Source organism: Lonchura striata, chromosome 9, assembly GCF_050655825.1.
Source record: "Lonchura striata isolate lonStrDom1 chromosome 9, ASM5065582v1, whole genome shotgun sequence".
In the NCBI taxonomy this organism is placed as follows: Eukaryota; Metazoa; Chordata; class Aves; order Passeriformes; family Estrildidae; genus Lonchura; species Lonchura striata.
Genome location: NC_140711.1, coordinates 5988829 through 6012571, shown reverse-complemented (window position 1 = coordinate 6012571; position 23743 = coordinate 5988829). Strand labels below are relative to the sequence as shown.

At 45.8% G+C, this 23743-nt stretch overlaps 2 protein-coding genes and 1 long non-coding RNA gene across 4 annotated transcripts in view; 2 read left to right on the top strand and 1 right to left on the bottom strand.

The window, feature by feature from the left end:
- The first annotated feature begins 50 nt into the window (after positions 1 to 50).
- On the top strand, positions 51 to 14058 carry RNF168 (ring finger protein 168). 2 transcript variants are annotated; one of them, XM_021545422.3, is made up of 9 exons: positions 51 to 991; positions 5112 to 5255; positions 5949 to 6019; positions 6885 to 7228; positions 8300 to 8376; positions 9515 to 9691; positions 10348 to 10472; positions 10753 to 10840; positions 11319 to 14058. In XM_021545422.3, the coding sequence occupies exons 4-9, from the start codon at positions 6928 to 6930 to the stop codon at positions 12375 to 12377; spliced, it is 1827 nt and encodes a 608-aa protein (XP_021401097.3). In that variant the 5' UTR covers positions 51 to 991; positions 5112 to 5255; positions 5949 to 6019; positions 6885 to 6927; the 3' UTR covers positions 12378 to 14058. The 2 variants fall into 2 exon arrangements, with proteins under 2 accessions (XP_021401097.3, XP_085443728.1); XM_085587602.1 differs by lacking the exons at positions 51 to 991; positions 5112 to 5255 and adding an exon at positions 5605 to 5649.
- LOC146766586 (uncharacterized) lies at positions 11904 to 16210 on the bottom strand. Its single transcript, XR_014957290.1, has 2 exons — positions 15685 to 16210; positions 11904 to 14111 (listed from the first exon to the last, which is right to left on the bottom strand). It is a non-coding gene; the product is annotated as an uncharacterized LOC146766586 (long non-coding RNA).
- The window catches only part of UBXN7 (UBX domain protein 7), a 26589-nt gene continuing 18994 nt past the window's right edge, over positions 16149 to 23743 (top strand). Inside the window, exons 1-3 of the mRNA XM_021545423.3 lie at positions 16149 to 16304; positions 20203 to 20350; positions 22467 to 22534. Of these exons, the coding sequence (XP_021401098.3) occupies positions 16178 to 16304; positions 20203 to 20350; positions 22467 to 22534 (343 nt within the window). The 5' untranslated portion in view covers positions 16149 to 16177. The remainder of the gene's footprint in view (positions 16305 to 20202; positions 20351 to 22466; positions 22535 to 23743) is intronic.

The following is a 23743-nucleotide window of genomic DNA, read 5'->3' as shown; positions in this document are numbered from 1 at the left end:
GGCACAGCTTCTCCTTACCCAAATAGTTCCTGTCTTCCTAAAGCTTTGAAACACAATGAGTAGAACTTGGCTTGCTAGAAGCTTCATTTGCAAATTGAAGGTAGGAAAACCTAAGTGGAAATGTTACATCTCCAGACATGTTCAGTTCATGCTCAATTTCCCATGAAGTGAGCAAATAACTCTTTAAAAAGGGTTTTTTTTCCTGGGCTGTCCTTATCCTGTCACAGAACTGAATTCCTAGTACTGGCTGAGGACATGCTGCACTGGTGGTAGGTTTGGGTTTGTGCTGCTGTGTTTACCAACTGGGCTGTTACCAGACTCATACTATATTGGAAAAATTTCCAGTTCTATTTTTTTACATACAAAACTCTGGAAAATCATTATCTGGTTGTGCTGCCTCTGTTCACCCTTTATGGAAGAGATTCCAACTGTCTTGGTTTTGCTCAAAGCAGCTCCCTGCAACCAAACACAACTCATTCTCATCCAAATCAGATTTTACCTTTGTACCTTTTTAATTAAAACAAAAAACAAAGGCAATCTGCTTGTACAGCCTTTCCCAGCAGGAGACTTTGGCCCAAGACATGATCTGGTGGGCGCAACAGCAAATCAAAGCCAAAACACAGCAATAAAAAAAAAAAAGGCATAAAATTGTACTTGTTCCTTTTTGTGTTACCTGTGCATGAGTTCATGTGTGAAGACACGGGATCAGTGGGGCAGAGGAAGGGGTCGGGTCGGGCTGTGTGGTTCAGTGTGTGACACGTCCATGAACGTGTGTTGGTGCATCCATGACCTATATTTGGATATACAGGCTATAAAAAGCCTTGGAACAAACAACCTCCTGCAGGACTCAGATCCCCTGTCCCTGCTGTTGCTGCCGGCTACAGGAGAGAGGAGCGAGCCCGCTCCAGCTTTTATTTCTTCTCTTGGTGTTCTCCAGGAAGATGGCGAAAGCCAGCATCTCCCTGCGCTCCCTGAACGAGACGCTGAACAGGTCCTGCAGGGCTGGGGAGGGACAGGGAGGGCACGGAGGGCTGGGGCATGGGACAGCTAACACGGGACACCAGGCTAACCTGTGCTTCTCTGGAAACTGCTGTGGGCAACTGGCTGTGAACGGACAGCGGGAGGAAAGAGGGACCGAGCCACCAGCTCCACGGTGGTGTTATTCCCTGCCTGCCATCCTGGCAGTTTGCTGCAGGATTTGGGCAGTTGCTCCATCATCCGTGGCCTGCAGCTGCATGAATTGTCACCAGGCAATGAGGGTACTTGGTCTGTTCAGCATGGAGGACACTGAGGGGAGACCTCGTTGAGGTTTACAACTTCTTCATGAGGGGGAAGGAGGGACAGACACTGATCTCTGTGGTGCCCAGTGACAGGACCTGAGGGAATGGCCTTAAGTTGCATAAGGGGAGGTTTTTGTTGGATATTAGAAAAACATTCTTCTCCCAGAGGGTGGTCAGGCACTGAAGAGGCTTCTCAGGGAATGTCACAGCACCAAAGCTCCCAGAGCTTAAGAAGCATTCAGACAATGCTCTCACAGGGTGGGATTGCTGGGGGGTACAGGAGTGCAGGGCCAGGAGTTGGATCCTTGTGAATCCAACTCAGGATATTCTGTGGTTCTGTGAAATTCAGGCTTGCTGTTCTAATTAGAGATTTCAGGTGAACTTCTGATTTTCAGATCATGCCTCAGAGTCTGGAGAGTGGTTATCATGAGCAAAAAAGAACCCCAAGAATGGACCTTTCTTAAAAGTTTTAGGAAAGCAAATCACCATCACTGGGGAATCAGGTCATAGGTGATGCTGATTCACCCTCCATTTCCAAAGCCTGCACTTGGCAGAGGAATGTGACCAACAGGTTCATAGACTTCCTGAAAAATAATCCAGCCTCAGCTGCCCCTGCTGGCACTGGTTCCTGCTCGGCTGTGCAGCAGCAGGCACCAGTGGTGGTGGCTCAGGGCAGATACAAAGATACGAGCATGGATCTTCAGGAAAAACAGTCAAAAAAGGGTCAGAAATTCTCAGCAGTTAGAGGTAGGAAGGATACTGTCCCCACACTCTGGATTTTCACGTTCCTGGAAGGGAGGTGAGGCCCTGGCACAGGCTGCCCAGAGCAGCTGTAGCTTCCCTGGATCCCTGGAAATGCCCAAGGCCAGGTTGGATGGGGTTTGGAGCAACCTGGGATAGTGGAAGGTGTCCCTGCCCATGGCAGGGGGTGGAATGAGTTGGGCTTTAAGGTCCTTCCACTCAACCATTCTGGGATTCTAGGATATTTTACATTTAAAGGCAAACTATGCAGTGTTGAGACTTTTAAAAGTCAAATCAGGTGTCATACATACACCTGTGGTTTACCTGCAGTGAAAAGGATCCCTGTTGAGAGTATCACAGCTGATGGGATGCAGTACTTCTGCTTAGGAAATGAGTGATTATGTGTTGACAGACAGACAGCTGACAGACTAGGAAAGAAACTTTTCTTGTCGAGGTACTGCTCCTAACTGTTAGTTCATCCACAGCCTTTATAACTCTGATTCACATGATGGTGAACACAAAAGTAGCTATTGGAGACCTGACCAGAAGGAGAAACAGTGAAACAACTCATAAAAGAAAAAAGTGAAAATTAATTCTGTGGGAAGAAGTGTGTGTCTAATGTACCATGGAGTGAGTGAATGGGGAAGGCTTGGAGAAGTGTGGGATGCTGCACTGGCCTGGAAAATCAAACCATGTGACAGCTCTAAAATATCATTTTCTGTAAATGCCTGAATAGCAGAAATAAGGTCTCACAAAGAACCACACTTCCAGAGAAGTGGGAATGCTGGAGCTTCTACTGTATGGCTTCCAAATATGTTCTGTGTGCTAACAAGAGAGGAATTTTAAAAGCTTTCTGGTAAAGAATGGGGATGTGGTTTGTCTGTACACTAGTCAGTTAGAGGTCGCTGACTTAGTGGTAACTTCACTTACACTAAAGGAAAAAGTGTTCAGAGGTCATGATGGAAATGAAAATGGGAGGTTTAATCCATTCTTCCTCTTTTCATTCCAAACTTAGATCAAGAAGCAGCAGCACTCAGTCTATCAGAATTCAGTTACAGCTGTGGGAGATATCTACCGTGGTATAACTGAACAGACATTTTTAGATCCAAAATTGGCAAATGCTTAAATGTTTTTATTGCAGGTGCTTAAAAACACAGAAGATTAATTTACAGAAAGGCAGTAAAAAATGTTTGAGAGATAAAACTGGTCAAATAGTAAAGCATTGGACTGAAGCCTGCTGAGAAACCACTGCTGCACTGAGAGTAGCATTAGTGATGAGATCTTAGATAACTTACTCCGACTTGTAGAGGAGGAATTGGAGAATGGGCCGTGTGGAAGCTTATTTACCATGACAAAAAGTTGCAAACCAACAATTCACCGGCAAGAACACTCATTATCTGACAACCCAGCTCTGGAAGTCATTCACAGCAAAGCCCAACTCACCTCACCTCAGTTTCTGCACTTCCTCTCTCAGTGCTGACAGATTCGATCCAATTATGACACATCAATCCTTCGGGTTTTTCTGAACTCCCTACATTTCTACATGACACCAGCTTAGTTTCCAATTAAAAGTTCAATTTTCATCCCAAAATTCTTGCTGAAGCAAGAGGAGTCCTGCCACAGTAAGATGAGCTCCACCAGGCTGCAGAGGAAGCCTCTAGCCTCAAGAAACAACAGCAAATCGTTAGACAAGGATCTGCCAGACAATGAATTAAGGTCGGGGATACTTAGTAAAATATGCCACTGTTGAGGTCTTTTTATTTTCTCTTCATTCAGGTCAGCTGCAGACAGAATCAAAAATAGGGTTTAGTTTGAAGAAGGAGGAGGCAGGAGTAGAGGCATGCAGGGATAGGGAGGAGCTGCTGATAGGAAAAAATGGCATTTTGGGTCTCTTATAACAACAGGCATTAAAATGCCATGGGATACATACCAAATAATGGAAAAATGTTTGAAGGGTTTTGTTTTCCTTTTTATTTTTTAATGTCATCACCAGCTGCTGTGTATTTTGTCCTTACAAAAAGTTCATTCAAATACATGTAATAGAGTGTTTAACACAGGTAGGTCACAGAAGCAGTGGAGCAAACTAGGTATGAAAAAAAGGTAAGATAAAGAAAAATATGTAGGTAATATTTGCTAATAGTGTAGTTATTGTTAGGTGATACAGCCTGAAGTTTTTCCAGTAAAATAAAAAGAAAAATCACAAAAAATTCTGTAAGGAGTAGGTGATGCTCTGCTAGCAAATCACTATAGTCTACATGGTACTGAGATAGTTTTTCAGTATTTAAGAAGGAACTTTGAATTATTTACATTAGCTCTCAGATCCTCAGGATTCTCAAAAACACACCTCAATGTCAATCAGGTACCTGAGGAAAATGTGGACAAACTCTGTATAAAAACCACCCACAGTGACAGGAACCCAGCACACCCTGTATCTCCAGGAAAGAGAGAAATGGGTACAAAAATAAATACATTACCTTGTCTCAACATAGCAAGTTCTTTTAAACCAGGCAGTTTTCTTCAGCAAAAGTGGAGTGGCTTAAAACTCAAAACCTCATCTTTATAATTTTCAATTTTAAATAGGGAGAAACACAACAGACATCCAATAATGAAAAAGCAGTTAATAAATACAAGCTATGAAGTAGTTTTTATCACAGTTGTTCCATGGAAGGACAGTCCTATTAAAAAAACACTGCGGGTGGCTTGTTTATTGTTTGTATAGTTTTTAACCAGAGGAGTAATGAGAAGTTCTCCTCAATGTTAAAATGGTTCAAAAGACCATGACATGACAAATAAAAGCATAAATCACCTCAAAATGTGTTAAGAGAAAAACCTATGCCACTGATAATGCATATGGTTGAGAGCCACAGATATATCTACCTACTAATTTTGCAGATGTATTTGGAGATGTTAAGATCTCTGCACCAGGAAACGGCCAAAAAGATGTGACAACAAACCTTGACTTTTAGTGGTGTTCCCAGAAACCTTGGGAGGGCCCCTAGAAGGGGGTCTGAAGCTGTGCACAATGCAATGTCGTGACAGAAAGCCCCGAATGCTTCCGAAATTCCCTTACTCTCGTTTTCCACCGCGCAGAGTAGAAGGCAGGCTGCTGTCCCTGGAGGCTCGCTTCGCAGAGCTGGACTGCAGCCTGCGGAGCCTGGCGCACGCGTTTGAGCTGCAGGCGGAGGCGATGGAGGAGGACCTGCGGCGGGATGTGCCGTGGGCACCTGCGGACAGGTGAGCCCAGCCAGGACCACACCAGGCAGCAGAGCCCCGCACTGCCGGAACGGGGCCGCGGCTGCCCCGGCTCCTCAGCAGCCTCACAGGGAAGGATTTACTCCTCACATCCCACCCAGCGCAGCTCCCTGGCTGAGGGAGCCGTTCCCGCCCGCCCGCCACCGCAGCCTAGCCCGCCTTCCCCCTGAGGGGCCGCGGCCTCTGTCTCCCAGCAGGCTCGGCGGAGCAGGTGGAAAAGGAGAAGGAGGAGGCAGAAGAAGAGGAGGAGAAGAAGGAAGGAGAGAAGGAGAAGAAGGAGGCGGAGCCCTCGGCCGGGCGGCGGGAACTGCCCCTGAGTGAGGGGCGGGGCGGAGCCGCCATTGCGGAGCCGCGGCCTTTGCCGGCCTCGGGAGCGGTGGGTGCCGGGGCCGCGCTGGGACCCTCAGGGCTGGGGTGACGGGCACGGAGGGGGACGAGGGGCCCCCTTTTCGCTGGGCGCCGACGTCCTGGGGGTTATTTTTTGTCAATAAAAATAGCGGAAATAATAAAACCTGCCTTAACGTGTATTTGTCTCCATGGAGAGTTCTCTGTGAGGAATGGCAGCCTTTCTTTCAAGGGCCTCCTGTCTCTGAAGCTGCCTGTTTAAGAAGCTTGTTACTTAAATATCAGTGGGTTTCTTCTTTTGCTGTACATGTCTTGTTTTCTCTCCCACAGTATTGCTGGTCCAAGTGGAAAAATCGTGTGAGGAGACAGATGACCCCCACAGTTTCAAGTCATACAAAAAGGTGCTGAAGTTTTCATTCTTTATCTATCTTAACAAAAAGACGAATTTTAACTTTATAGTCCTAGCTTAAGCAAGCGAATGAGAAAGAAGCTGCTCTGCTCTGGTGTATTTCACCTTCAGAACATGCTGGAAGCAAGCTTGTGCCAAAAGCAGCTGTCAAAGGATGTTCACATTCTGAAAAAATGAGTGAATGGAAGGTTAAGGTAACTGGAGTAACATATCCAGCATATCTTATCATTGATAGGGAGTGATGGGAGAAGATGGGAGTAACAGAAGGTGGCTGGAAAAGCTCTCACCTTTTCCCTCCTCACCACCTCCTTGCTATCTCCAAAGCATCTGTTACAGCTCATATGAAACTGCAGTAGGAAAACCTGGTACAGTTTTTCTATGACTTCTGTAAAGCTCTGCTTCTTCCTCAGGAATCTCTCAGGCCCTGAGAAAAGCAATCACTTAAACAGCAACTATTTCTAAATCCATTAACATTTTCTTGCAGTAGTGTTGTTTTAATTTTTTAAGATTTTCTAAAGCCTTCTGAGTTTACATTCTTGTAACAAACTTTTTCACATACTTTCTGTAAATAACTTACTGTTTTATGTTCTTTTATAGAGGCAGAGAATTTTAGTAGACTAGTAGTTTATCCAGTGTCATTGGAGAGGTAACAATTTCACCCTCCAATCCACTGTCACCTTTGGGAAACGATAAATGCTAGAGTCAGAAAATAAACTTTCTCTTTTTTACCTTCACAATAACAACAGCTCACGTCGTGCTTTCTCGTGTCCTATAGTGACAAAGTAGCTGTAAGACATTTTGTATTTTCCTTTATTTTACTTCCCATAAGGAACCTAAATGTTTCTTTTGGCTTTCAGGCCCTGATGTTGTCCTAGTGCTGTTCCTCTACCTCACGTCAGTATGTCGAAGAAATCCACGGCCCCGCTTTCCCTGTCCGACTGCCTCTGCCAGATTTGCATGGAGATCTTTGTGGAGCCTGTCACGCTGCCGTGCAGCCATACCCTCTGTAATTCCTGCTTCCAGATGACAGTGGAAAAGGCCAGCCTTTCTTGCCCCTTTTGTAGGCGTCGAGTCTCTTCCTGGGCACGGTACAATACTCGCAGAAATACTCTTATCAACTGGGAGCTCTGGGAGAAGATTCAGAAGAATTACCCAGAGGAGTGTGAGCGCAGGATGAACGGACAGGATTTGGATGAGGAAAGTAAGTGAAATGTCTCTTGTCCTGGGATGTCTCTGCTTTGCCACAGGAATTCCTGTGGGTGGACTTCAGATGTTGGGGAATACAGAGCTGTGGGTAGGCAGGTGTGTTACTGCTGGCAGAGACAGAGCTCTCCTGCAAAAGGGGCAGGGGACAGGTGAGCAATGCCTTCTTCATTTGTAGCACAGAGGATGAAAATTACATTGTCTGGTGATTTCAGGTATTTGATCATGCCTTTGGTGCGGGGTATTTGGTGTGTGGCTGCCTGACCTTGTTCATTGCTCATTTGCAGCTGTAGCATCTACAGGCAGAGTGTTTGAGTCTGTGGGTGTGTTTCTTTATCACTGTCAAGTTAGTGAAGTGGTTAGAAGATTTTTAGGTGTTAATTAGTTTGGTTGAAATTCCAGGGGTTCGGTCAATGCAAGAATCCGAGCTGAAAATTGTGGTGTCAGAGAGAAGGAAGTGAAATCTGATTAACTTTTTGAAGAATGATTTTGGGGTTTATGATGTTACAAGTGCACTTGGGGGACATTTTGATAGGCTGGCCATTGGGCTACTTGTTCGCTTGCACTGTTCTGAGGTCTTTTTAATGAAAAAAGAGTGAAAGACATAAATTATGGTCAGCGTACCAACAGAGAACGAATGAGGGAATGGTTTCGGATGGGTGAAACCTTAAAGATCTTCCCATTCCACCTCCCTGCCATGGGCAGGACACCTTCCACTAGACCAGGGTGCTCCAAGCTCCATCCAGCCTGGCCTTGGACGCTTCCAGGGATAGGACAGCAACAGCTTCTCTGGGAAACTTGTTCCGTTGTACTTACTTTGTATGCAGTGCTTGGGAAACACTGCCTGTTCCTGCCACTCCATAACACCACACTTTTCTATAGTGTAAACTTTATTCCTTTATATTTTTTGCTTTACTCCTTCCTTTTTTCAATCACAGCACTTGATTTATGTCAAATCATTTCCATGACAGGGTATGGAGTTAAAATCCTTTGTTGTTGTTGAAATCCTTTGTTGATAACTGTAATGAATTTGTTGACTTTGGTTTTTCTTCTCCTTCCTCTTGATTAGTCTGTGTCCCCAAGCCGCAGCACCAGCTGAGCAAGCCTGGGGAACTGAGGCAGGAATATGAGGCAGAGATTAGTAAGGTAAGTCTAAAAATACATTTAAAAAGCATAAATGTTTCATATCCACTTATTTGAATTGTTCCTACAAACAGCTGTAATTTTATTTAATAACAAAGATATTTTAATGGGCACTGCATCTGCAAGAACATACATACTGGTCACTTCTGGATCATGAATTAAATTGGTGAAAGAGATTTCTTTGTATTTGACATGAGGTGACATTCTTGATCTATACCTCCTACCTCATCTCTCAGTCAATGTACATAAAAGTAGCAAATATAGAAATTTGGAACTGTTTGGGCTTTGGTTTTATATTTGTCTTCTTGATTTCCCTCCAAGTAAGAGACCTCAATTAGATAACCTTCAGTAATGAACATACAGCAGTATTTCTTCTTTGCTCACTGTTACCTGTGCTCATTTGAAAATCAGTAAAAAATCTAAAGAATTCTCAGTTTTGGCTTACTTAAGGATCCTTCTTCCAATTCGGACCAGTAGTATTAAGATTTAGAGTTGGAATGTATGGGAATGCACTTTTCTCTGAGAGTCCCTTGCTGGTGATTACAGGAGCACATGAAGCAGAGGACTGGGGGGAATTTCCAAACAAAGCTTTATTCTTGAAGTACTTTGCAGTACTTCCTCATGGAGTTGCTGGTAACTGATCTCTCAGCATGTCTGCTGTAAGAAAGGCAGGTGTAAAATTCCTGACTGCTGACTTGCGTGTTTCAGGAGAGCAGCACTCTTCTAGAACAGAGACATTCTGTCTTTGGGATGTATCATGATAAAAGCAGGTTGAGCAAATGCTGTGGGATAGCTGGCATTCAGTCTTAGACAGAATTCTAATCTTACTTTCTCTGTAGATCCATGTATTTGGAGACCTTAGTTTTGTTACCAACACTTCGAGAAGGTGAAGAATGGAGTTTAACCTTGCAGGTTATTGGTATCTTAGAGAAACCCGAAGGTTTGTCACTGTGGTAAAACCCAAGGCTCTACACACAGCATCCGTATGATTCTTACATCTTTGAGACTCGTGCGATGAAATGCTGCTGTGTTTTGTGAACAGTGAATGGTTCATGTTTAAGCAGTGTCAGCTGAGAGGTTCTGGTGTAAAGTGTGGCCCTGCAGCAGTAACCAGGTGGATTTTTTCCAACATCTGGTTTAGGTGGAGGCAGAAAGGCGAGCGCACGAGCAGGAGGAGAACAAAGCGAGTGAGGAATACATCCAGTGGCTGCTGGCAGAGGAGGAGGAGGAGCACAGGCTGGCAGAAGAGAGACGGAAGGAGATGGAGAAGCAGCTGAAGCAAGATGAAGAGCTGGCCTGGCAGCTCAGTAACAGTCTGGTGAGTTAGGATCGAGTGGGACAGCAGCAAATATCAATGTAGTGCAAGCAGCTTGGACTTCTCAGAGCAAATGTTAAAATTTGGAGTAGTTAAAATTTATTTTAGTTGCAGGTGAAAGCTGTTGTCATTCCCCAGTACTTTAAAGCCTTGATTGACCATTAATTTTTGAAAAGCCAGGCGGATGTTGAAGCCTGTGCAAACCACAATTGAAATCCAGCACCCAGCATGTGTGCTGCATGTTTTCATTGTGAAACATTTTAAAACATTGATTTTCTGCTGTATGCTTCCTTTTCCTCATGTTTTTAAAAATCCTTCTCTGGAAGAAATGAATATGTGTAATCTGTACTGAAGGAAGGAACATACAGTGAAAATGTACCTGACCCTTTGGAGGTGTTTTTTTTCATTTTATTAATTTGTTTTGCTTAGTTGAATTTTTGCTACCCAGTGATGAAACCTGTGTACTTATTTGAGCAAAGCCTCCTGTCACTCAGTGTTAGATCTAATGTTTCTTTCTCTTAACCATCCGTTACTCACAGTTCTGGAATCCTTTGGACAACAATAACTAATTCTGCAGCAAAACCCAAGCAGTTCTCTGAGGTTTCTGCAGTTTTTATTGTGTTTTGTTTTACCTAATGTTGTTTTTCATTGTCTGGAAGAATGAGGATCCCGAGGGACACGTGCCCGGCAGCCCGTCACCAGCACACAGCCTCTCCAGTCAGACATCCCCACTTATCCTGAGCAAGGCAAAGAACAAACCAAGCAACTCTGGAGACATTCAGAAGTAAGGGATTTAGCCAAGTGTTTCTTTAATTATTGACCTGTTCAGGGTCCCTCAGCCCCATTTGCTTCTTTGTAATGCTGTAGGCCAGCTTCCCGAGATAACTGGGGACAAACGTGAAGTGTTGAAGTTTAAAACATTTCCTCATAGGAGGAGAAGCCATACACTTGCCTTCTTGTTGTTTTTTGTGTGTCAGAATGAACCTGAAGATCTTGAATAATGCAAAGGACTGACAATTTAAGGACAAAAATATTTAAAGAGGTATCCTTCTTTTCTTTTAAAGGTATCTGTCTCCAAAAAATTATGGTATGTTGGGATCAGCATTGTTCTCCAGTGCCACAGGAAGAGCCAGGAGCAACTCTATCTCTGGGGTAAGAGGAATCAGTTTGTTATAAATCTCACAGTTAGTAATTATGGGATATTTTCCCCTTGCCTGTACGGTTCTAGTCTTCTATTCCCCTTGCATATTGGCACTGGGCAGGTTATATTGCCCTTTTTGAGCTACCTTTGGTATTCATGGTTTGCAGTACTGAAGCCTACTGGAAGAGGGTGCACCCTGATTTACAGCATTCCATGGTTGCCTGTCTGATCATTCCTGTAAAGCCTTCAAAGAAGATGAGCATTTAGTCTGAATCACTGATAAGAGGAAAATGCTGCAGTTGTGGCTTCAGTCCTTTAGCTGGGCTTCTGCAGTTATTTTAAATATTTTCATTATTATTAACCAGGTATTTTTCAAAAAGAGAAGATCACTCAATGGCAATGCAGCCATGAGAAGCGAGTTTGGTATTTATTCACACCCATGGGCTTTTGATAAATTTACTTCATTAGTGGTGTCTTCCTTTTCTTCAGGAGATCAACAGCAATGAAGGCAGCAGTTCTGCAGTGCAGGATGAGCAAGAGGAAATGCCAACCCTGTCTCCACAGCTGACCAGTGTAAACAAAGATTCTGGAGCTAAGGATTCATTTTTGGAATCATGCCTGAACTATTTCAGTGCCTCAGCTTCAGGTGAAACTGTCACTACTGTCAAGCAGGAAAAAATACCAGGACCAAATGGTTTAGAAGATGGAGTTCCCAATGCACTTCATGGAACCACAGAAGGGGAAGGGTCTAGGACAGTTCTTCGTAGATCCAAAGGAGATGATGATGGAATTGAGTCAGACAGTGGCAATTTGACACATGTCCAAAGGGTAAACCTTGAAAAGTCTGATGAAACTTCTGCCTCTGGTATAAATTGTGTGATGTCTGACAGCCAGACCACGTTAGGTGGTCTGGGGAAGGGGGCTGGACACTCAAATGAAGAGACACCAGAGAGGCCACAGAACTCTAAGGAGACTCCCAAAAGGAAGCTAGTGGAGACCCCAGCTGATGCCATGATTGACTTGGACATGCTTGATAAGAGGAGAAGAACCTTTTCAGAAAGTGTAGAAGAGCAAGGAGAGCAGATGAATGATTTTAACTTGCAGACACAAAGAGCCTTTGAGCAGGAGTTCTATGAAAGGCGCAGGCAGGAGGAGCAGGACAGGCTCTTGGCTCTGCAGCTGCAAAAGGAGCTGGACAAGGAGGAAAGGACACTGAACCGACAGAAGGGCTCTCCAGACGAGTATCTGCTCCGCACCAAACCACCCCGCTCTGGGAAAGACTCTTCTGCCAGGAAGGGAAGCTCCAAGGCAAAAGACTCAAAGGGATCAAAAACACAGGCTGAAACCAATCACTACAAGTCTCGGAAAGGTTCCTGCAATGAAAACTGGCAGTCCCCTGCCAGGGTCCGGGTGAAATCCCCCAGCATCAAGGAAGGAAAGGTTTTGAATTGTGTGGTTAATACCAGTGACACAAATGATATTTGTTCACTGCCTAAGAACAAGCAAAAGACAATCCTGCAGATGTTTAAAAGCCCTGTTGCAGAGTAGATCAGAGCCATGGACATGTGGTGGAATAGGAATGGGAACTGTGGTGATGTTCTTCTGTGCTAGGCAAAGCTTCCCTAAGCAGTTTTGAGTGGTTGCTTTGGAGGGGAACCACTCTGGGCAACAGTGCTGTGAGTTCTGAGATGTTCTAGTAACATATACCCCCAGAATGTAACATTTTAAAATTGTTCTTTTCTTGATTATTATTTTCTAGCACTTGCAGCACTTCTTGCAGGAATCAGAGCATTTCTTATTTTCTAACTTGCATTTACATGGTTTGGAGTGTGAATACTGGTAGTGTTGGAAAACAAGGATAACTGATGGTCTGATCTAAAAATGAGAATTTGAAGCCTTTAATGGAAAAGATGCACATTCCATGGAGGAAACAAATGAAAAACGAGCCTGTATTCTCAGCTGGCTGTCAGCTGCAAGGTTGAAGCTTCCATCAGCACAACCACTGTTCTGTAAATCAAAGCACGTTGCTGGAATTTAGGCTGTTGCTGGAATTGCATTGTTGGCACACCCATTAACACGAGTGTAAGCAGACAGTCACTCTTTCCCTCTCATATGGTAACCCCTCCCTTGGACAAAGAGGAAAGAAACAGGTCATTCTCCACTGCCAAAGCCAAGGATCTTCATGGATGCCAAGGCTGTGGGCTCCCATTCACCTCTGTTCACAGAGATCCCTCCTGCAGATCCCATTTTCCCTGTTGTTGAGAACAAGATACTTCTGTTTTCTTGTTAATATCCTGTTAATTGTACATGTTAATGTACAATGGTGTTACTATACATAATGCTGTTTAATTTTCATACTCAAACTGGTTTGAGTGTGATTAAAACAACAGTCCAGAAGCCAGTTATGATGGAGAAAGGTGAAAGGGAAAGAAGCAACTGAAGACTGGAGTTGTCAGTAATGACATAACATGACAGTAATTAGAGATTCATATAAGTGACCTGCCTGGCTATAACTGTTTTCCTCCATTTTTAGAGGCACTACTAAATACTGTTCCTGTTGGGTTTAAAACTAAAATAACTCAAACTGTAATTTAGATGTGGAGGTGCTGAGGCCTGTAGGAAGTTGAGGCTGAGGAAGAGGCAACCAGAGGAAGTTCTCTTGCTAATTGTTTAATCTGTTTTCTGAAGCCATATTTTAGCTTTTCTTTGCTTCTTTGGAGCTACTTTTGCACTGTCTGTGTTTGAAATGGAGCCGAGTGCCAGCTGCAGTGCTGAAGGGTGTGTGCTAGTCATCAAAGTCAGAAAATGTTTGAATTTTGTCCTTTATTTGAACCCCATTGAGCACTTTAATTCTGTTATAGGGCATTCCTAACAGACTAGTTTCTTCAGCAGCATCTTTTGATTGTTAAAGTTTTAAAAAAAGAAATTTTGTGGAAAGCATGACCAGCACACTGAGCCAAAAATATGAATTGTTGGGTTTTTTTCCCCCCCAAAGCCTGCACCTCTTTATCATTGGTAGGCTTCTCATAAATAAATGTTCTGTTCAGAGATGTTTTTTGAGGAAGTTACAACAGGTGACTAGTGGCAAATCCTTAGCTTTTTCTCCTGCTGCCTCAGCCATTGTTCTGGAAGCTTTCCTTCAATATGGGTCTGTTTTTGCATAATCCTTAACACAGTTGGGATTCTTTTCTGATGTTAAAAAAAAAATTAAAAAGTTTTTTTTAAGGCAGAGCTACTGACTTTCCATGCTGGTGACCCTCAGCCTTTCCAGTCAGGGTAAGCCTATAAAAAAAAAACAACAATAATTTTCAAAGCAGAATGCAAAAAAAAAAAAAAAAACACCAACAAAAAAACCCCCCAAAAAACCAGGACTGAAAACTGATTGATAGATAACAAAAAACTTAACTGCAAAATCTACAATACCTGTCACGTATAGCAGCAGCCTTATCCAAGGTGGGATGCTGCAAGTCCCCAAATTATCCCATTCCTCACCACATCCATGGCACAATAATCTTCACTAGGCATACTTTGGCTTATTCTTTTAGGTCTTCATTGTTAGAGGGTGGAATTTGGCCACTGCTGAATGGATTTTGGTTGTACCAGCAGCTTGTTTCTGACCCTATAGTCTGGGAGCTTTGAGGCAGGTGAAATCAGCTTTGTTTTACTGCTGTTGGTGAAGCAGGAGTCTATTTGAGAGGTCTGGGCTGGTGTAACCATTCACTGCTGCTCACCTGCCTTCAGCCCTGATGATTAATTTGTCTTGTTTGTGAACAAGTTCAGCTCATCCAACTTCCAGGAAAAACAAGTGCCAAAACCACAGATACTTTACAGATTTGGTTGCTTCTCTGGGCACCAGAGCTGGTGTGGGAATGAGAGGCGGTAAGAGAGGGAACAGATGTACCTGTTTCCATGGCAGTGAGGTAATGAATTATTAGAATTCTAGGGAAATCTCAGCTTTCTGTGGTACTCAGAGCTGACAAGTGTTACTGGCAGGGTGTTCAGCAGCAAGGCAGCCACATTCCTGCTGTCTCAGGAAACTGAAAGGAGTAAAACATTCCTTTCCTGATATTTCTTCAGGTGGCCTGGGGATCAGAAACACCTGGTATGGCAAGTGGGGACAAATCCAAGGGTTTCCTCTTCTGGCTTTGTGACAGTGATGGCAGGGCTGCCCTGTCAGGGCTCCCTGGACCAGTGCAGGTGAGCTATTCCTTGACCACCTCAGGTCCTGTCCTACAGAATCCCAGAATGGGTCAGGCTGGAAGGGACCTCAGTGGGTCCATCTGCTGCAGCAGGGCCATCCCAGAGCCCATGGCACACATTGTGTCCAGACAGATCTGGGATATCTGCAGTGAGGGAGGCTCCACACCCTCTCTGGGTCTGTTCAGGGCTCCATCACTGCCCAGGAAAGTTCTTCCTCATGTCCAGGTGGAACTTGCTGGGCTCAGTCCCTGCCCGTGGCTCTGGTGCCATTGCTGGGCCCCCGGAGCAGAGCCTGGGCCCTGCTCTGGCCCTGCCTGCATCCAGGGACAGGCAGGGACAGGCAGGGATAGACAGGGACACACAGGGACACACAGGGACAGGCAGGGACACACAGGGACAGGCAGGGACACACAGGGACAGACAGGGACACACTGGGACAGGCAGGGCTGAGGCCCCTCTGAGCTGGGCTCCTCTCCAGGCTGAGCAGCCCCAGCTCCCTCAACCTTTCCTCATCAGGGAGATGCCCCAGGCCCTTCAGCATCTCCACAGCTTCCCCTAGACCCGCTCCAGCAGCTCCACTATCTCCTCTCTTGAGGGGCCCAGAGCTGGGCACAGCACTCGCAGGGCTGGCAGAGGCACAGCATCACTCCCTGACCTGCTGTCAGTGCTCTTCGCAGTGTCCCTCAGGGTCCCACTGGTTCTTCTGGCCCCCAGGACACACTGCCGGCTCGGGAACAGCTGGTTGCCTGCCAGAACGCCCAGGTCCTTCCCAGCAGCGCTGCTCTCCAGCAGGTCACGCCCGGCCTGTGCCGGTGATCCGGGCTATTCCCGGTGTCTCCCCTGCACTCGGCCCGCTGCGCCGCGGGCCTTTTTAATGGGGTAAATCCGCGTGGGAGCCCCGGGTGCGTGACCTGAGAGTGCCGGTCCGCATCCAAGGCCCGCGTCCCTCGGAAGCGGCGGGTCGGGAATTCCGGGGGCGTTCCCAGGGAGAGCCGCTGAGGCGGCGGGGGGGGGAAAGGAGAGCGTTGCCACGGCAACTCCCGCCTCCCGCGCGGCCGGAGGGGCGGGGCCTGTTACCCCGGCAACCGAGCCCCGCCCCTCGCGGTGGCGGGCGGCGGCAGGGGCGCGCGCGCTGGCGGGCCCCGCGCATGCGCAGCGCACGCCGGCCGGCGGCGCGTGTGTTGTGGTGCGGCGGCGGCAAGATGGCGGCGCCCGGGGGCTCGGCGGGCGCCGCGGCGCTGAGGGCGCTGGTCCAGCAGTTCACCGCCATCACCGGTGCGTTCGGGGCGCGGGGCGCGCCGAGGCCGCGGGGCTGACGCGGGTGGGTCCCGCCCGGCCCCCCCCCGCCGGCGGGCCGGGGGCGGGAGGCGCGGGCCGAGGCGGAGCGGTTCCGGGCGCGCTGCCCCTGCCCCCGGAGCGCCTCCCGCGGGGCGCCGGCGGTGCCAGGGCCCAACGCGGCGGGGCTGCCTCGGCTCGGCCCCGCTCCCTGCGCGGCGGAGAGCTCGCTTCCCTTTGAGCGGCGGCGCGGAGGTTCCTCTCGGTTGTCCCGGTGGCGCGGGTCCGTGTCCCGCTCCCTGCCTGCCGCCCGCGCTCCGCCCCGGGAGCCGCTTCCCGCTCCCGCGGCTGGCTCTGACGGCCGGGAGGGATCCGGGCGCTGAGCCCCGAGTCCGCCTTTGAAAAAGCAGAAATACCCTGCAGCGCGGGCCACTTGACTCGCAGACGGGGAGAGCTGGTCGCTTTTGCGTGGAAGTTCGCGTCAGGCGATAGCTCCTGCTTCGGGTTGTGTGCTTGGAGCTCTTGACCCACTTCGTGTTTAATCTGCTTCGCCGCAGTTACCCCTGGTTGATGGCTTTGCATGTCAGATGCTGCAGGAGTGGTTAATAAGATATGTCAACGAAACAGCCAAAGGGAAGTGAAACTGCTCTAATTCGGTTATCCAGACCAGCTCCGTTTCAGATTGTGTCCCTGTTCTTGCACACACTCAAATCCTCGACAGGATGTAAGCAGGGAGATTATTGATCTCTCAGCTATTCCTAAATAATCTTTATAGAGTAAACCTTTTGGACAAAAAGAACTTACAGCAATTTTATTTTCAGTAGTATGTGCCTGTGTGTGAGATGTTTGCTAAAACCTGGATCAGAGCAGGCAGAGCTGTGCTAAAGGTTTCCTCCTCCTGACACCTTTTATGTTTAGACACGTTTTATGCTCAACATAAGAGAACCCCTCTATGCTTTCAAAACCAAAAAAGAAATAGCCTGCTGGGCTTCAGCCATCCACTGTTAAGTGGAGTTTTGAAGTTCTGTTTTGACCTTTATCAGAATTTAAGGTTGCATCTAGGAGTGTGTGGAGCTTGTCTGACCAATGCTGCTGTGGTGTGACAGGTGCTCACACCTCAGTGCTTTGTATTAGTAGCTTTTTCAACTCAGAGTTGTAAGTGTATGCAGTCACTCCTGTCTGTGGGGAAAAGGCTGAGAGACTCTGCAGCATGAGGGATGAGGAGAATTAGTCCTTGGTGCTTTTCTTCGCTCCTGGTGTCAGAATTGTGTTTCTTTGGTGCTCTCATCCAGGAAAGTACTGCTAAAAAAATGTAACTCCTGTGTGTCTTGCTGCCTTAAGTTTTAGTTTTTGTGTTTTCCAGATTCTGTGCTGCATTAGTGTATAACTCTGAACTTCATATAAAGTGTTAGCAAGTTCTCCTCACAGCTCAGCCACACAAAACAACCCTTTTCCAGCCCTAGAGCAAAGGTCACCATTGCAGCTTCAGGCCCAAAAAGTATGAACCAGCAGTGAATTGAGAGCAGACTGAGAGGATGGGACTTCATAACATGCAGCTGTAATTGGACAATTGACCCCAATATGAAAATAGACCAAAACTTATAAAAGTGTGAAAATTCGTGACCCAGGGTCCATCTTGGGTGTAGCCTCGGCCAGGCTCTTGCACTGCCCAAGGTGTATCCATTGAAGGCCTTTTAATAAATACCTACTTTATTCCTTAACTCTGTCTAGCCTCTGTTCTAGGCAGCCTCTCAAGGCATCAGTTTTCCCCAAGGAAATGATGGGATATCTGTGAAATTTGCTTTGAAACTTAACAAATATTTAGAATTTTCTGTTTTCCAACACGAGGATTGAAAACTTTGATTTGCTGGCACTTTTCTCAGGAATGATGAGGAATCAGTGAAAGCATTGCTGTGTCAGTATCTCTTTAAATAATAGCAGAGAGTTGAATTATCATTTTTCTTCCAGCTCTTGCAGATGAGTGACTTTGCATGACTCTGCAGTGAGGTGTACAGTGGGGTGTGTGTGTTTTCCAGGCTCACAGGTGTGGTTTCATTGCTACAGTTAGCATTGAAAAGTGCTGAAAATGCCAAAAAATAGTTTGAGTGAAGAACCTGAACTTCTCATTGATTTTTTGGGATGTCACTAGTTTTTATTTTGCACTTTCTTCCTCTCAGTTAAGGTCTTAAAAATACAGCTGCCTGTCATCCCAGCATGCTTGTTGTGGCAGGTTGGGTGTTTTGGGAAACCAGTTCCCTCAGTCAGTTTGGCTTTCTCTGTGGTTTGATGTGCAGGTTATTTAGAACTGATTGATCTCCACAGTTTCAAAGTATATTCTGTGTTCAAACCATAGCTTCTTGAGTCTTTCCCACAAAATCTGAGAAACATCTGAATATGTTTTGCCCAGACTGATATTTTCTGTGAGCCTGGTTTTGGACAAAGTGTTTTTGTCATTTTGGTGACTTGCTGTGGAGTTAGTAAGAATTACTAGAGATCCCAAAGCTGCTCCCAGACTGGTTCAGCTGCATTTTACCACTCTTCCTCTCTACTAGCCTTTCTAAAGGAAAATAAGCTCTTTGGCACTCCACCACTTATGGAGAAGGTGCTATAAAGAATTTGGTTTCAGGAGAGCTTCTTCTCCTGAGGGAGCTTCTGCTGATGGGATGCTTTTTGAGGAAAAGCTGGGACATAGAGGCTCATCCTCTGAGGAAAGACTTAAAGGTGATGTTAGGAACTGTTGCTTCATTGTGAGCAACAACATCAAAACTGGGATTAGTTGCACTTTAGGTATTCAAAGCCTGTCTGGAGAGGGCCTGAAGCAACCTGGGGTAGTGGGAGGTGTCCCTGCCCATGGCAGGGTGTAGAACTGGATGAGCTTTAAGCTCACTTCCAACCCAAACTGCTCCATGAGTCTGTGATTTGAATAAATGTTAGTCATTATACAAAGAACTCAGTAGAAAAGTACTACTTTCTCCCTCTTTTTTTCCCTCTTATATAAACTGAGCTTCTGCTGGTTTCATTTTGCCTTTCAGCAGAATCAGTAAATCAGAGTGTCTTTTCTTTCCTCTAAATGTCTGTTACAAGTGGATAAAAAAAATTAGCAGCTGATTTAATTTTCTTCCTGTTAAAATGTTAAGTCAGGTTTTCATTTCTTTTGTGTATGCCTGCTGGTGTTGAAAAATCCATAGAGTCATGGAATGGTTTGTCTTGGAAGGGACCTTAAAAACTCATCTTGTTCTATCAGCTGTGATGGTCAGGGACATCTTCCACTGTCCCAGGGTGCTCCAAGTCTGTCCTTGGACACTTCCAGGGACAGGGTGGCCACAGCTCCCTGTGCCAGGGCCTTGCCACCCTCACAGGGAAGGATTTCTCCTGAGTATCCCATCTAACCCTGCCCTCTATCAGTGTCCAGCCATTCCCCCTTGTCTGTCCCTCCATCCCTTGTCCCAAATCCCTCTCCAGCTCTCCTGGAGCCCCTTTAGGCACTGGAAGGGGCTCTGAGCTCTCCCTGGAGCCTCCTCTTCTCCAGGTGATCACCTCCAGCTCTCCCAGCCTGGCTCCAGCCCTCGCAGCAGCACCTTTGTGGTCTCCTCTGGACTCATTCCAACAGGTCCATGTACCAGGAAAATGTCTGACCTCTAGAAGAAAATCCAGATCATGCTAAAACCCCTCAGATGGTTTCCTCTAGGTTTTCAGTTACTGGCAGGAAGAAACCCGGCAGTCCTGACTGCAAGCATTCCCTTCCCCCTGAGCTGAGTAGTTTGTCTCCTCTCACAGTTGTGCTTCAGGGATAAATGGCAGCTGATGAACTGTTCCTCCTAATTATTAATGCTTTGAGAGAGAAAGCTGTTCTGGGCGCTTCCAGCCAAAACGCTGAGATTTCCCTTTGGCATTGCAGGTGCCAGTGAAAGCGTGGGGAAGCACATGCTGGAAGCCTGCAACAACAACCTGGAGATGGCTGTCACCATGTTCCTGGACGGAGGAGGGATAGCAGAGGAGCCCAGCACCAGCTCGGCAGCCGTGTCTGCCGCCCGCCCGCACCCCGAGTACGTACCCTGGGCACGGCTGTGCCACCGGTGGCACTGTGCAAAGCACAGCAGTGACACCGGGCAGCTGCCACTTCTCACCACAGCCTTACACACTGCTCAGTTGATTGCTGCAGCGTTCTTCTGGGTGTTCTGCTTTGGGAGTCTCTTGCACTTCAGAAGTTTACTGCCTACTGGTTTTTTCAAACAAAGCTCAAGTCATTAAAGTAGGGATCCAGTAATAAGAGAGTCTTATTTTTAAATGCTTCAGCAGTCTTGCTTTACTCTAATTTGGCAGTTAGAGAATTCTCATGGTTTGGTTCTTATAAATGAAGCCACCTTACTCCCATTTCATAAATTCATAGAATTTTAGGTTAGAAAGGACCTCTAAGATCATCAAGTCCAGCATCAACCCAACACCACCACCACGTTCACCATTAACCCACATCCCCAAGTGCTACATCCATATGTTTATTGAACACCTCCAGGAATTGTGACTCCACCACTGCCTGGGCAGTCTGTGCCAGTGCTTTACAACCTTTTCTGTAAAGAAATTTGCCATAATATCTGACATAAACCTCCCCTAGCATAACTTGAGTCTCATCCTACCTCTCCTTACCTGGGAGAAGAGTCTGACTTGTGAGGGTTTTATTGTGGTGGTTTAACCAGTTTGGCACTGGAAAGACCAGGCCTGTACACCTGTATGCAGAGGAATCAGCAACTTCAGCACCTTCATCAGTCTCTTACACATCAGATGCCTGCAAAGGGAAGATAATTTCCACATGGCAGAGTCTCTGCATAGGCAGTGCTGCCTATTAATGTGACTGCTTGAGATAAAGGGAATATCTTGAGTGGTATAAATCACATTCATTAAATATGGTAAATTAAACGTAAGCCAGGTTTTTGTCCTTATGAAAATCTTCCACTCCAGGAAAAAGACAGCTGACTTACAGAGGAAAATCCTTGCCTCTCATACTTCTGAAGCACATGTATAAATTTAAGTAATTCTTTTAATGCTAACCTTTATAGCTGATGTGAGATGCCTTCCTACTTGAACCTTTAACAAAGTTAAAGTAGGTACATAGGTTAGTGTTCTTATTTATAAACAACTTCTGGCACATCAGTGACTTCAGATTTTTCTTGGAATACTTTCTTTTTTATACTCAACACCCTCCAGTTGCTGATCAGCTCAGTGTTTCTCCTAGGAGAGAGAACAGTAAATGTGCAAATGGAGAGTGACTAGCTGCACAGAGCAATCAAAGATGTGGAGGGTAAGAGCAAGGTCAGTGCATCCTGCTGACATCCTGAGTTACCTTTTGAATCCTGCATGGTCAACAGCTGCAAAGTGCATGCTTCACACCTTGGAAGTCTGGGGGAAGAGGGAGTTCACAGACAGGATGTAGCAATGGATGAATCCTTCTGCACATAGATCCGTGGGCCAGGTGACCACATTGTTGTCTCAGAGATGCTTGTGGTTTCCTCTCTTCTCCTAATTGTAGTTTTGGATAGTGTCTGTAAGTGTCTGCAAGTATAACTGACTGAGCTATTGACATGTGAGGGAGCCCAGTTATGTAAGCCAAGAACTGCTTCAGAAATGGGGGGAAATGGCCATCTTGACCTTGTTTTCCTTCCTCTGGAAAAGAGAGGGGTGTGACTTTCAGGTGGAAGCAAAACATCTTCTGACAGACAAAAGTTGGTAATAAGGAAGAAAATGTTTTTCTGTGTAGCTAGCAAGGAAAGTAGGATGGCAAATGGATTATTTAACATCTTTTGGTAAGGTTTTAAAAACTTCCAAGTTTCTAACAAAGTTATTCAAGAACAAAAATTGTTTAAATATACATTGACAAAGCCTGGGATCGAGTCACTCAGGGGTTTGTGCAATGTTTTATCAAAGGTCATCCATGCCAGCTCTCAGTGCACAGGGTACCAGGTCCAGCAGCAGTGCCATGAGTGGGAACAGATGCTCCCTTGAGAGCCCACTTAATCCAAACCTCTTCACTCTGTGCAATGGTACAGCAGCATCTTTAACTGGTTTAAGTTACAGGAGCCTTGGAGCATAATGAGATGTGGTTTGTACAGTACTTGGAATATTATCATCTCTCTGATATTTTCCTTTTTGTTTTTTCTCCTTTGATAGAGATGAAGTACGAGCTCCAATTCCTCAAAAACAAGAAATCTTAGTAGAGCCTGAGCCTTTGTTTGGAGGTAGGCTTGTGTTCTTATTTTGTTACTGTTTTCCTTACCTTAAGGTGAGCTAAGTGACAAAAGAAAATCAAAACTTGTTGAATATGAAGAAATAAACACCATTGGTATTGAAAACCTCACACACAAGGGATGCTTTATTCCCAGGGGTGCTAATTTGCCAAATCTTGTTTCATGAGATGTTGTGAGGTGGCAGCCAATTAACTTAATTAAGTATGCATCTGGGGGCCCAGAACTGTGGGATACTGCTGTGGAAATGTTTGATGTGCTGGGGTGGAAGATGGAGCCTTGGCTGACAAGTGAAAATGAAGAGGACAAATGCCTGTGTCTCGAGATGACAGATCAGAAAGAAGGGCTGAAATCTGTGATTGCTCATACCCTTCTCCATTTCTCGTGCAGGAATTTAATTTGCTCTTTAAGCTGTGCTGAGCAGCTACCTTTCTTGTCTCTGTCCTTCTCATGTGGACTAGGTCATTTCTGGGCTGGCCTTTGCCATGTCAGATGGATTGAGAGCTTTGCCCTTATCACCAAGGAAGGCTGTGCAAGTGCTTGTCACTGCAATGGCTGCATTTCCCACCCATGGGAAATGTTTTCCTATCATTTAGTTCCTGTGTTAGAAAGGAGAAGGAGAAGTTCCAGGTTTACTCTGGAACTGATTTTTTCTTGACTCTGTTATTCAGCATCAGAGAGGTGTTTAAGTGGGATGCACAGGCTGAGGGTGGTTCAGGGGGAGCACACAGTGCCAGGCAATACAGGTGCATACCACTTCCCTTTTTGCTGTACTTGTACTGATAGCAATGTTAGTTTTTCTAGTTTTAGTCCTTCTAGCAGGTTTTTTTTTTTTTTCCTGTCTGTTTTGGGAGCTGGAAAATTTTGACTCCTTTAATATGCTTCATCCCCCAGTCCCATCAAAAAACTTAGACAGACTTTGAATCACTGAAATGGACTAACTTAACTTCTACATACTGATGTGAGATGCATAAAGTACCAGCAATTTGAAATACACACTTAATTTGCATTTGGGCAAAAAGGGAATGACATGCAAAGTATTTGCTTTCATTGATGTGTTTTTGCACTTCTGTGAGCTTCATTGATAAAATTTCATGCCATTCCCCTTGCTGCTGAAAGGCCACCTTGTCAGCAACAGTAAAGCTGGACTTTGAAGGTCTAAACCATAACATGCAGTGACATGAAAGCAAGGACACACTGTGT